Source organism: Rhynchophorus ferrugineus, unplaced genomic scaffold (genome assembly GCF_030347505.1).
Source record: "Rhynchophorus ferrugineus isolate W39M unplaced genomic scaffold, kcgeb_rfMv2 rfM9, whole genome shotgun sequence".
Lineage (NCBI taxonomy): Eukaryota > Metazoa > Arthropoda > Insecta > Coleoptera > Curculionidae > Rhynchophorus > Rhynchophorus ferrugineus.
In genome coordinates, this window is record NW_027472588.1 from 20,049,876 (window position 1) to 20,062,372 (window position 12,497).

Sequence of the window (12,497 nt, forward strand, 5' to 3'; positions counted from 1 at the left end):
TATGAGGGTGTTGTATTGGTGTTTTAGGAGAGTTAAATGGTATGGGCTGGTTGTAAGTTTCTTTTTTATATCAGTGCTGGAAAAAAAATGCTTTATGGACTAGGCATCCCCTATAATTTGTAGGATGATCACCGTCACAGTTGACGCATTTTACTTTGTCGTCACGTGTTTTGCGCGTGCAATCATTGGTCGCATGCTCTCCTGCGCATTTCATACATCTATACAACTTGCGACAGTATGTTTTGGTATGCCCATATGCTTGGCATCTGGCGCATTGTGGGATGATTATTTTTGTGTATGGTGGCTCACATTTAATGACATTGTATTCCAAGTTCTTAATCTCGTAAACATATTTTTTTTGACTTCAAAACAATATAAAACATTGGCAGTGGCTCCTTTGTTGCATGATGTTTAATATTATGTATATTTACATAATGGTGGCCTTGTTCAGCTAGGGCTGTTTTAACTGTATTTGAATCGGTGCTTGATATAGTCCTTTTATGACAAATTTAAAAGTGTTTTCGGACTTTAGTCGAAAAGTATGGTACTGCGTGCTTCTATTGTCCAATTCTTTTATTAAAACTTTGAAATGTTCAGGTTCAACCACTTGAATCTTCATTGTTTCAGATCCGATTGATTTTATTGTGTAATTATTACATATTGTTTTGAGCAAGTCATGCAGATGTTTAACAACACTACTTTATATATTGTTATTGGGGGTGGTCTGGGAATTGTTTTTGGTTGGTTTTCTTTGTTGTTCTGGTTTTCTTCTGTCTCTTCTGTCAGGACACTGAAACTGTTGTACGTTTGGATAGATTTTTGAAGCCAATAGTCGCTGATTTTCGTCTGCTTTCGGACGACTTGTAGTTCAAGATTTCTCAAGCGTTTTTTGTTTGTAACAATGTTCCATTCGTGCATTTGGGGGGTTTCAGTTATTGGTAGTTGATCGTTATTTCGATTAGCAGGTGATTCAATTGATAAATCGACAGAAAGATGTTGTGGATTAGCCATATTGTATTGAAATTAACCGTACAGTTCACTTAATAGTTATTAAATGTTTAAATTATTTTTTTTAAATCACGTTCTCACCCTACAATGGTTGAGACTAGATTTTCACTCTTTATGGCCTTCACTTTTATGACACCAACGGTAATACATGTTTTTTTTTTACAACAGAGCGTTCTGAAAGGTAGGAGCAAATCGGAATTTTTCAGAGGTTTATTCGTTTTATTAACCGACTTCGAAAAAGGATGAGATTCTATGTTCGGCTGTATATTTTTTTAAATGTATGTTAGTCCGGTTCCAACCTCCGTAGGGTGAAGACGTATTTTCAATACGCTCCAAGCTCTAGAAAGATACCTTTCTTTAAAAAAACACCTGCACACTTTGATATAAGATTAGAACTATCAGCAATAACGCAAACTTCACCATCAGAATGGACTACAGTCATTAACAAAAAACGATTGAGAAGTCCAGAAGAAGAAATCGCGACGAAACAAACAAGAATCAGTGACTATTGGTTACAGAAACCGATAGAAACAAAAAATAGCTTTAGCAATCTGTCTGAAGAAATTGAAGAGAATATACAACCAAGCCCTGAAAAAGTTGTTCCCAAACCACCTCCAATAACAATCTATAAGGTAAGAGTAATAAAACACATCCATGACCTATTGAAAACCATTACTACGAACTACACAATTAAAACAGTGAGCTATGAAACAATTAAAATCCAATTGTTCGAAGCGGATAACTTTAAAGTTCTTGTAAAAGAATTAGATGAAAGAAACACCCAATACCATACATTCAGGCCAAAATCCGAGAGAACATTTAAATTCGTGTTAAAAGGAATACATCACGGGACGGACTTTAACACCATCAAAGTAGCACTAGCTGAAAAAGGCCACGAGGTCGTAAATGTTCACAATATACGACATCGCACGACAAAAAACCTCTGCCTATGTTCTATATTGATATAAAACCTAATGGAAATAATAAGGCGGTGTATGAAATCACCAAATTGGAAAATAATATTATTAAATGCGAACCACCACATATAAAAAGAATTATACCACAATGCACAGGGTGCGCACGGGCACACAAAGACTTACCGTCGCAAATCATATAGATGCGTAAACTGTGCCGGAAAACACAAAACAGGATATTGTACTCGTAAAGTTTGCGATGAAAAAGTGAAATGTGCTAACTGTAACGGAAATCATCCAGCGAACTACAAGGGTTGCGCAGTTCACAAGCAACTACAACAGAAACTCTATCCTGCCTTAAGGGAAAAAAGGCATCAACAGCAACAAAAACAATCCACACCTACCAGTCTACCCACCAGACCAAGTCAACCAGACATAACTTATGCCCAAATGGTTGAAAATGGTTCAGCACAAAATCGAGAGACGACATCTCAACCTACTGAAACTAGCAACATCTCTAGATTAGAAAACATGATGGCCAAACTAATGGATCAAATGAGTACGATGCTTGGTCTACTCACAACCGTCGTCAGCAAACTTGCCTAATGCCTGAAACCAATAGCTACAAAATCGCCGTCTGGAATGCCAATGGGCTCCAACAACATGCCAGGGAACTAAAAATGTTCGTAACTGAACAAAATATTGACGTTATGATGGTTTCCGAAACACACTTTACGGACAAACATTATTTGAAAATTCCTAAATATAAACTTTATCATACAAATCACCCTGATGATAAAGCACATAGAGCTACACCCATAATTATTCGAGATATAAAGCATTTCGAAAAAGAAGAATTCCGCAAAGACTACCTGCAAGCCACCAGTATAACCATAGAGGAAGTCCATGGACCATTAACAATTTCTGCGATTTATTGCCCACCCAAACATAACAACAAGGCAGAACAATTTCAAGAATTCTTCAGTACGCTAGGTAATAGATTTATAGCCGGAGGAGATTATAATGCAAAACATTTAATGTGAGTTTCGAGAATAATGACCTCAAAAGGTAGAGAACTGCTAAAAGCAATAAAGACAGATAACTTACAACATATCTCTACTATACAGATACAATAGAATTCTGTATTACAAAAAAATATTGATCCAAAAAAGTATTAGGCAGAATCATGTTTCGACCTGTCTTCTGATCATTCACCAATAGTACTAACAATTTCTTCAAAAATTACCATCAAAGTTAAACCCCCTTCTCTGTGCAATAATAGAACTAACTGGCCCTCATTTAAAGAAAACTTAGACCGAAACATCTCTCTAAACTTACCGTTACAAACTGAAATGGATATAGAAATAGCAGCAATAAATCTTACAAAAAATATACAGGAGGCAGCATATTCCGCAACTCCTAACAGTGAAACATTTCCAAGAAAAAATACACATATATCATGTAATAGAGAAAAAGATAGCAGTAAAAGAAAGTTACGACGAAATTGGCAACAGCAAAGGACTGAAGAGAATAAAAGAAAATTTAATAGGGCAATAAAAGAGCTGAAAGAGCTAATCCAAATTGAACCTAGAAAACTTGACATCAACTGAGGCTACAAACTGTTCGTTGTGGAAAGCAACAAAAAAGCTTAGGAGATCCCAGCAGCATAACACACCTATTAAAACAAACAAAAATAATTGGGCGAGAAGCAATAAAGAGAAGGCCGACATTTTCTCAAAACACATGTTTTTAAACCTTTCCAGTCTCAGCTACATAAAGATGAGGAAAATAAAATTACTAGCTTCACTTAGCTTTCATTTCTAGATCCGCCACTTCAAATGGATTTACCGCACGAGAAATTAACGGTCAAAAAAGTTAAACAAACAATAATGAGAGAGATTAATATTAAAAAAGCTCCTGGTTATGACTTAATTACTGGCAAAATTTTAAAAGAACTATCAGAAAAGGGTATAAAACTATTAACATTTATATTTAAAGCTATTTTACGAATTACTTCCCTAATATCTGGAAAGTAACTAAAATATTAATGATTCTTAAACAAGGAAAAATACCAGAAGATGTGATCTCCTACCGACCTACAAGTTTATTACCGATAATCTCGAAAGTTTTCGAGAAATTATACATAAAAAAGCTAAATTACATAATAGACAAAACAAAAATTATTCCAGAATATCAGTTTGGCTTTCGCAATAAGCATGGGACTATGAACACAGAACACAACAAGCATGGACACAGAACAAGTGCATAGACTTGTAAACAAAATAAACGCTGAATGCCAAAAGATATTGTTCGGCTGCTTTTCTAGACATATGTCAGGTTTTTGACAAAGTATGGCATACGGGCTTGCAGGTTAAACTAAAGAAACTTCTCCCTCATCCGGACTATGAGTTACTAAAATCGTATCTCACTCATAAACATTTTATTGTAAATCAAGGCGATGAACATACCGAATTAAATCGTATATATTCAGGAGTTCCGCAAGGTAGTGTACTGGGTCCAGTACTGTATCTACTGTATAAGGCTGATCTGTCCACTACAAAAATAACTACTGTGGCAACATATACAGACGATTCAGCAATATTAGCATCCCGTGAAGATCCAGTCACAGCATCAATAAACCTACAAACCCACCTGGAGCAAATACAATTATGATTGAAGACATGGCGCATTAAAGCCAATGAAACAAAATCCACGTATATAACGTTTACCCTGCGTAGAAGAACATGTCCACCAGTGAATATCAATCATCGTCAACTCCCCCAAGCAGAGCATGTTAAATATCTTGGTATGCACTTAGATCGACGCCTAACCTGGAAGAAACACATACTCTCTAAACGGAAACAACTGGGACTAAAATTATATCAAATGTATTGGCTCATCGGGCTCAAATCCAAGTTATCATAAGATAACAAGGTATTGCTGTATGAGTCTATACTCAAGCCCATTTGGGCATATGAAATCCAACTATGGGGTACCGCTAGCAAATCTAATATATCCATCATTCAACGGTTCCAAAATAAGGTGTTGCGTGCCATTGTTGATGCTCCGTACTATATTTCAAATAAAGTGATACAACGCGATATTCCTCTAGAACCTATAACGAGTGTAATTCAACGTGTTTGTGTTAAGTACTTCGAAAGTGTGCCAGTGCATCCCAATGTACTCGCTAATCAGCTAAATATGTGACGTAATAGTGAAGTGCGTAGACTAAAACGTTTAACACCACCTGATCTGATTACTGGACATATTCTAAAGTCAACATAAGACTATTTAATTAAGATAATATTTTATACAGAAGATTGCTTAATGAAGTGATTTTCTACATGCCATGTATATATAATATAGACATAAGAAATACTTATTGCCAATAGGGCAGATTGTGGACTCACGAAGAATAATAATAAAAAAAAATGTATGTTCGCTGATTTTGGACTGATTTTTAAAATTCTTTTTTTATTCAAAAGAGTGCACTTGCATCCCCAATTCCTTCGAAGTCCCATTGGAACCAAATCAGTATTTGATGGGGTAACGGGTGCTAACGGGAAAAAAGGTAAAGGGGAAACGCTCAAATTTAAAAAACATACACAAAGTTTTGACATATTTTTTATCTAAAATAATCAGATATTTGTTTATAATGTTATTCCTGAGCTAATGTGACAAAAAATCGGATGTAATTTAGTGTAAACATTATTCAGTTTGGTTTTTAAGCACTAATCTTACGATATAAGACGTCGTTGAAACCAAAAATGCAGGGTTTGAATCGTGTATCGATTAGAACATTATGCTACTACGCGGAGGTCGCGGCTTCCATACTCAATGGGGCAGCAACTTTTTTTGTTCTAGTTTGGTTGGAAAATCTGTCAGATCACCTAGACTAGGTAGCAGACCCAGGGTCCTGAAGCGTTCCTTATTTTTAAGCATCGTTTCTTTACTGCTATTTTTCCTCATAAAGGTTGCACTTTTAATTGGTCTATCCAATGTAATGCTTAATAAAAAACTGCGTAATTTATTAAGTAAATATCTAACACTAAAAAGGGAAAAATAAAATATTTTTAACAAAAAAACTGTACCAACATCAAAAAATAAATAAGGAACTCACTAAAAATTTAAAAATTATCAAACTTTTTTAACACAAAAAAAAACGTTTTAAAATAAAATATGTACATAATAATCGTTGTAGTAAATAACTAAAAACAAACAAAAAAATTATTTAACCTACCTACTACACGTATTTTATAATCCACCATATATACACAATTTAGTTTAAAACCTACCTAAACCTAATTATCTATTTACAATATTATTTTAACTGCTACCAACTGATCAGTTTGAAGTCGCTACCGATCCCAAACAATACAAAAATAATTTTGACATATAGATAAAGTTAAGTTAGTAACAAAACATATTTAATTTGTTGCTGGGCGCTCACTTGTAAGTGATCAGCTGGTAGTAGTTAAAATAATATTGTAAATAGATAAATAGTTTTAGGTAGGTTTTTTTTTGTTAAAAATACTTTTTATAATTCATATATCTTATATGGGGAATTATTTAATTTTCCAGAACGGTAAAATTATTTTAAAAGGATTTTTTGATATTTGATATTTTAGTAACAGTCTTTTTTTTATTTTACCATTACTTGCTTCAAGCTTATTAGCTTTTATTATTATCCAAGAGATGTCGGCCATGTACTAATCGTTGGAAATGGGTATTATCGATATTTGTATAAATAGTTTAAAATTATTAATTTTTTTAAAGCCATATTTTAAATGATTCACAGAGATTTTATTTAGTGCTTTAACAGAATTTTGCTCAAACGTTCTCATTTGTTACTGATTCGAATCAAGTTTTTTTGATTGTTATCGATATATTTCGAGTCCTATACATATTCATAGTCGAAAAACACCAACAACAAAGTATATAACCACAATTTTTATAAAATTAAATAAATAATTTACAAGATGCCCCAAGAGTACGATGCACGCGTGAATCTTCACTTAAATGTGAACAATGGATTGGAACAGTAAGTTTTTATAATATTTTAATAACAGTTTAGTAAAACGAGTCCGTGATACATATTAATTTGTAGGGTAGCAGAATTAGTTCATACCCGATTAGTAGAAAGCGGATGGAAAGATCAAGTACAGTTGGCCTGTAGAAAAGCAATCGTGGAAAGTGGTGATAAAGTTCCTACAGTAGATGAATTAATAGCGACCATTACACCTAAAGCAAGAGCTTTAGTACCAGATGCAGTGAAAAGGGAGTTATATCATGAAATAGAATTAATTTTATTAAATCTTGAAAAAATTGGATATGCAAAAAGTTTTGAAGATGTTTAGGCATCTGTTATTATTTAACATGAACCCTAGTTTTAAATTAATAAAAACAAAAATGACTTGCCATTCTATTGTTTTTATTAGAACAACATTGAGATTCAAATACCCTAATTTGTATAAAAATGTATAATTTCACTAATTACTTTATAACTTAGCCAATCAATGGAATAAAAGCAATAAAAATATTAGCTACAGTTCTTCTTTTATATTTTTTTCCTTATTTAAGCAATCACAAGGATAATCACTTTTTTGATTAATAAGCTCCATACCTTCTAATACTTTAACATTACTTGTAGTAACTTTACTCAACTTATTTAATAAATGCATATAGTAACATAATATATTCTTGGGTAATAAATTAGTATTAGCGAACTTTTTGCCACTTTGTGCAATTTCTTTTGCTTTAGAATCATTATCTTTGGCCCACTGTATCTTCTCAACCAAATCTGATAAATCAGTTTCCACAGGGACATAATGAACATTGGGTTCTAATTTACTATAGAAATGTTCATAATATTTTGAATATGGTTTAAATACTAAAGATCCTCCCCCTAATAAAAATGGCATTCTATAAGCAGCTACAGTTCCGTCAATAGATAATTGATATTTGTACTAAAATTATATAATTAGAAAAAAATATGCTACGTCTTATATGTTACTCACATCAAAAAATTTAAAAAATGAAATATGTTCTGACCTGGGCCCATATGTATCTTCCTCATCTTTAAAAAAGAAGAAATTGGTTAAAGAAACATTAAACAATTCTGGATGGGTTTTGGATATTTTAATTAAGTTTAATCTATTTTTATTTGAATCTCTGCCTCTCCAGAACAATATTTCTTTACGGTCCTCCCAAACATATTTAAAATTTCCTTGTACTGACAACATATCTAATGTAACTCTTAAACAAAATTGTCATATTCAATTATATAATCATTATTATAGTTATTTAGTACTTACTTTCCCATATTTTCTAAAGTTGATTCTGTTAGTTCATATGTTGGCATTACAATATCATTGGCATCTTTACTACCACACCATGAAAATATAGGATATTTGTTTGGCATATTTTTGCTAGATAGTGGCCAATCTCCTAGATTTATAAAGAATTCCAAATCTGGTAAAATTGTTTTCCTTGTAAGTGATAGTAAAATACTATCAGAAAACATGTTAAATCCTACATGTTGTCCATAACATTTTCTATACACTTGATTATTTTTGATAATATAATGACACAGGCTTACAGAATATGGTTTATTAAATTGATCAATTACCTTAAATAATATATTTTAAAATATAATTATTTTATACCTTTATTTCCTATATACCTTTAGTCTTGTTTCATCCCAATTAATTTTTTTGAAATTTAAAAAGTCATTATCAATTTGTAATGGAACATTTCCACAATTCCAAATATTAATGACATCCTGTAGGCTATATTGAGGACAATAGCAGTTATCTGGATAGACATAATCATTAATTATATATGGTGAATTACCAATTTGTTCATTTTCATAAGTAAGAGTAATTTTTACATATGAGCATGGTTCATAAACTTTGTATCTAACAATGTAGCTTCCATCTTTTCTGTCTAAAAGTTTGGTCCAAATACGACAAGATGTCTTTTTTTTAGTTCCACCATCAATAATGACTTGGGGCTCAGTTTCAAGACTATGTGTGATACTGTAAAAACATTAAATTTAATTTTAAATGATTTCATACAATACCAGATTTAACCTGTTGTTGTTTTGATCAAAAGCTTGGATAAAAAAATAGCGTGCAGGCATAGTAATTTGATGAGGTTTTAATCCTGGGCCCCATACTTGAAAATAAATTGATTGTGGATGCACATCATAAAGCTGAGCAAATATAAATGTATAGATATACAAACATTTTACATTCATTATGTAAATAATATTAAATTCCCTGTCTAAACAGCAAATTTAAATCATGGCAAAATAATGGTAGTTTTTAATATAGAGAACCATGTAGAGTATTCTGCATTCAACAAAGTTCTAGATAACCTGTATTCAATAATATACATATCAATATAATGTTAATATAATATCAGAATTAACCTGCAATTAACTTTAATGATATTTAATATTCCTGTAATGTATTAAAGACACATATTTTACATATTTAAGGGGCATATTAAATTTATTCACCCATATTTGAATATACCGCCAAGTATCCTACAGAATATAAAAATAAAAATGTCTTGTAAAATATGCTTTAATTTCTATAATCCCTTTGTTTTTATAATATTAATAATTATTAATTGTGTCAGGCTTAATATCATTTACATTAATCAGAGATAATAAATTTAAAAAATTTTCGAAAGTAAAACTAATAATTTTGGCAGCACTGCAGAGTGTTTCAAATTTTCTCATGGCAACTGACCGTTACTTCAAAAGTAGTTACCATTTAAATCGTTTGAAATTTGAAATCATTTGGTTCAGTTGAATATATGTTTTTCTGAAAAAATGGGTGAGCCGTTTGATAATTTCAATGCGCCTCAATTTATAGACTTTGAGTGTCCTGATAATGATGAAGATGATGTGGATAAATATTTTCGAATAGGTATGATTTATATTTTTAATATAAATAAATCTTGGATATTGTTAAAACGATTACAGTTTTATCATTTCTATACAATTTTTTGTGATACTATTAACTTATTTTTGTTATTGATAATTGTATTAAATTAGTACTAATTAACATAATTAACTAATTATGGTCAACTTTCTGGAAATAAACACTGATGTTTTAAAGCAATTAACTACATTATAAAAGTTGTTTTTAGATGATGAGAATTCCGCATTGCCAACACTTAGAAAATCAATGAGTGTAGGAAATTTAGTATTATTCAATGAACAGAATAGGCCAGGACAGGTATAGCTTTATTTTGTGTAACAAAATAGGTAGTTTAACATTACACTTATTTTAGAAGCCTCTACATCAGCGTTATCCATCATTAGAAACTATCAATAAAGCAAACAGTAAAAAGTTTGTCAGTTTATCTGAACATTTACATATATTTCAAAATAAAACACCAGAGAGATTTAGAAGTAAGCCAAATTTAGAAGAAAAACCAGTTCACAAACCACTGAAGTTGTAAGATATGTGGTTTCTGAAGTTAATGGTATTTTAGTTTTTTGTACACTTGTAGGACAGTACCGTGTAGCCCTGCTCTTCAGACAAAAAGAAGGCATCGACCTGGTCATATTTTATCTCGAGATGAGAGGGAAAAATTAGAAATAGAACAATGGTATGCTATTTAAAAAAAAATAGAATTAGAAATTAAGAAATAAAAAATTAAAATTTTTTTAGTCCAAAATTCAAAGCTCGTCCTTTGAACAAGAAGATGTTCGATGGTCCTATAAAAGCTACACATCCACAGGAAAAAAAAGGGTACACTATGCCTAAACCCTTCAGTTTTGATGATCGAGATAAAATGATTAAAAAAAAAAGGGAACAGCTAATCAATAAAGTTAGTAAAACATTTCTGTAAAGTTGCGGATGTTTTAATTATTTTTTATAGGTATTAGAAGAGGAAAAAAAAGCTAGAGAATTTCATGCCAAGCCTATACCTAAAAGTGTTAAGACAGGCCATGGATCTACAAGAAGTTTAAATAGTTTAACAGGCAGCAATCCGGGTTCAGCTAAAAAAAATGTAAGGATCAATTTGGCACTCTGAATGTTCAGCTTTCTGCAGTAGTTAATTGAATTATAAAGTCATTATTTTATGTTTCTAGCCAACAAATTCAAAGTCAAATCAGTTCAAAGCTAAACCACCTGTTGTTCTGTACAAAGAACCCTTTATGCCAGTAAAATCAATGAAGGTAACAGAAATTGAGCCCTTTGAATTTCACACGGACTTGCGTGAACCAAAACGGCAAGAGTTTAAAACTAAATTGGAGGAGAAAGAAGAGCGTTTAGCATATTTAAAGGAAATTGCCGAGGAGCAAAGGATTAAAATGGAACAAGAGGAGATTGCTAAATTAAGGAAACAAACTCAATTTAAAGCCAAGCCAGTGAGAAAATATCCTGAAATAATTATTAAACCTTCCAATAAAGTGACTGAACCGATTTCGCCTAAATTTCACTTGAAGAAAAAAAATTGTAATAAGGAAAACATTCAAGGTTGAATTTAGGCATGTTAAAATTAATATGCTCTCTGTAATATCTGTTAATAGCCTTTGTTTACAGGTGAATGTGATATTTATTATTCAGTTTAATAGTAGCCTATATAATCTTTAAATTTGACTGGTGTGTGTTCTGGAAGCACAAAGGAAGTTTAATGTTAATGGGTAACTTACTTTTTTAATAGTTGATTATTGATTAATTCATAATTACAACAATAAAAACAATGCAGTGCTGTTAATATTTCAATTAATGCATTTTGTTTGAATTTTGTGTTATGACTCCGCATCAGTGAAACTTGGCATATTGATGATGATAGTTGAGCTTTGTAATATTTTCAAATGTAACTAGAACATTATATTTAGTGGGATTTCCAGTTATTAGCTGTTTAATGTTTGTAATTTATCCATATAAGTAAGTTTTATTTTAATGTTAAAACGCATGTAGCATTTTGTTACTGCAGAAGTTATACTTACAGACTTGTACTCGCTAAATCTAATTTGCATTTTAAGTGCCTTTTTTATATACATGCTTTTATTTTTTGTTCAATAAAAGCAAAATAACAAGTTACAAATTTTTAGATTCCATAAAATATTTGTTTCAATACTCTATGTTAAATATAATTTGATCTTCAAGGTTTTGTTTTTTTTAATAGGTTTTTACTTCTGAAATGATCTGACTTTTAATTCTATTCTCATGGTAATATATCTTTGGCAGTTTCATATAAGATTGAAGATACAATTATTTATAGTAAAATTTATATTAATATATTGAATGTTTAAATAAAACAAATAAATAGCTATTTATTAATTTTTCTCATATATATTCATAGTATTTCAATGATTTAAAATTTTTGAAACCACCCAACTATAAACATTTTTGTTTATTTTATGTTATTCTTAATAACGCTTATACAACAACAACTTCATGTGGTTTGGTTCGCTTTAATCTTATGATCTCTTTCATCGCAGGTCAAATTGGGAGTATATTTCGACTAACCAGTACAGCTTTTTGACTGACTTGCTTTGATTTTGACTAATGCGATATTTCGAATTTGAAGTTACATCGAAACGGA

The 12,497-nt window shown here is 31.3% G+C and overlaps 3 protein-coding genes and 1 long non-coding RNA gene across 6 annotated transcripts; 2 read left to right on the forward strand and 2 right to left on the reverse strand.

Moving 5' to 3' along the window:
- Positions 1-5,530: 5,530 nt before the first annotated feature.
- Positions 5,531-6,295, reverse strand: LOC143203119 (uncharacterized). The gene is made up of 2 exons (XR_013007282.1): positions 6,163-6,295; positions 5,531-5,970 (listed from the first exon to the last, which is right to left on the reverse strand). It is a non-coding gene; the product is annotated as an uncharacterized LOC143203119 (long non-coding RNA).
- Positions 6,296-6,334: 39 nt separating this feature from the next.
- Positions 6,335-7,470, forward strand: LOC143203118 (transcription and mRNA export factor ENY2). Of its 2 annotated transcripts, XM_076415257.1 has the most exons (3): positions 6,335-6,431; positions 6,902-6,963; positions 7,030-7,470. In XM_076415257.1, the coding sequence occupies exons 2-3, from the start codon at positions 6,902-6,904 to the stop codon at positions 7,277-7,279; spliced, it is 312 nt and encodes a 103-aa protein (XP_076271372.1). In that variant the 5' UTR covers positions 6,335-6,431; the 3' UTR covers positions 7,280-7,470. The 2 variants fall into 2 exon arrangements, with proteins under 2 accessions (XP_076271372.1, XP_076271369.1); XM_076415254.1 differs by lacking the exon at positions 6,335-6,431 and having other exon boundaries at positions 6,770-6,963.
- LOC143203117 (protein O-glucosyltransferase 2) lies at positions 7,337-9,300 on the reverse strand. Its single transcript, XM_076415253.1, has 5 exons — positions 9,014-9,300; positions 8,605-8,959; positions 8,237-8,550; positions 7,940-8,177; positions 7,337-7,888 (listed from the first exon to the last, which is right to left on the reverse strand). Exons 1-5 carry the CDS (start codon positions 9,178-9,180, stop codon positions 7,466-7,468), a joined length of 1,497 nt encoding a protein of 498 aa, XP_076271368.1. The 5' UTR covers positions 9,181-9,300; the 3' UTR covers positions 7,337-7,465.
- Positions 9,301-9,655: 355 nt separating this feature from the next.
- On the forward strand, positions 9,656-12,221 carry LOC143203215 (targeting protein for Xklp2 homolog). Of its 2 annotated transcripts, XM_076415354.1 has the most exons (8): positions 9,656-9,859; positions 10,083-10,171; positions 10,227-10,393; positions 10,449-10,547; positions 10,610-10,769; positions 10,821-10,952; positions 11,035-11,433; positions 11,489-12,221. In XM_076415354.1, exons 1-7 carry the CDS (start codon positions 9,763-9,765, stop codon positions 11,425-11,427), a joined length of 1,137 nt encoding a protein of 378 aa, XP_076271469.1. In that variant the 5' UTR covers positions 9,656-9,762; the 3' UTR covers positions 11,428-11,433; positions 11,489-12,221. The 2 variants fall into 2 exon arrangements, with proteins under 2 accessions (XP_076271469.1, XP_076271468.1); XM_076415353.1 differs by having other exon boundaries at positions 11,035-12,221.
- Positions 12,222-12,497: the final 276 nt, after the last annotated feature.

Coding starts and splice junctions, on each gene's coding strand:
- LOC143203118 (XM_076415257.1), top strand. CDS start 6,902: ATGCCCCAAGAGTACGATGCACGCGTGAATCTTCACTTAAATGTGAAC. Junction 6,964..7,029: donor GTGAACAATGGATTGGAACA/GTAAGTTTTTAT, acceptor ATTAATTTGTAG/GGTAGCAGAATTAGTTCATA.
- LOC143203117 (XM_076415253.1), bottom strand. CDS start 9,180: ATGAATGTAAAATGTTTGTATATCTATACATTTATATTTGCTCAGCTT. Junction 8,960..9,013: donor TTTGATCAAAACAACAACAG/GTTAAATCTGGT, acceptor ATGTTTTTACAG/TATCACACATAGTCTTGAAA. Junction 8,551..8,604: donor GGGATGAAACAAGACTAAAG/GTATATAGGAAA, acceptor ATATTATTTAAG/GTAATTGATCAATTTAATAA.
- LOC143203215 (XM_076415353.1), top strand. CDS start 9,763: ATGGGTGAGCCGTTTGATAATTTCAATGCGCCTCAATTTATAGACTTT. Junction 10,548..10,609: donor AAATTAGAAATAGAACAATG/GTATGCTATTTA, acceptor AAATTTTTTTAG/TCCAAAATTCAAAGCTCGTC. Junction 10,953..11,034: donor CGGGTTCAGCTAAAAAAAAT/GTAAGGATCAAT, acceptor TTATGTTTCTAG/CCAACAAATTCAAAGTCAAA.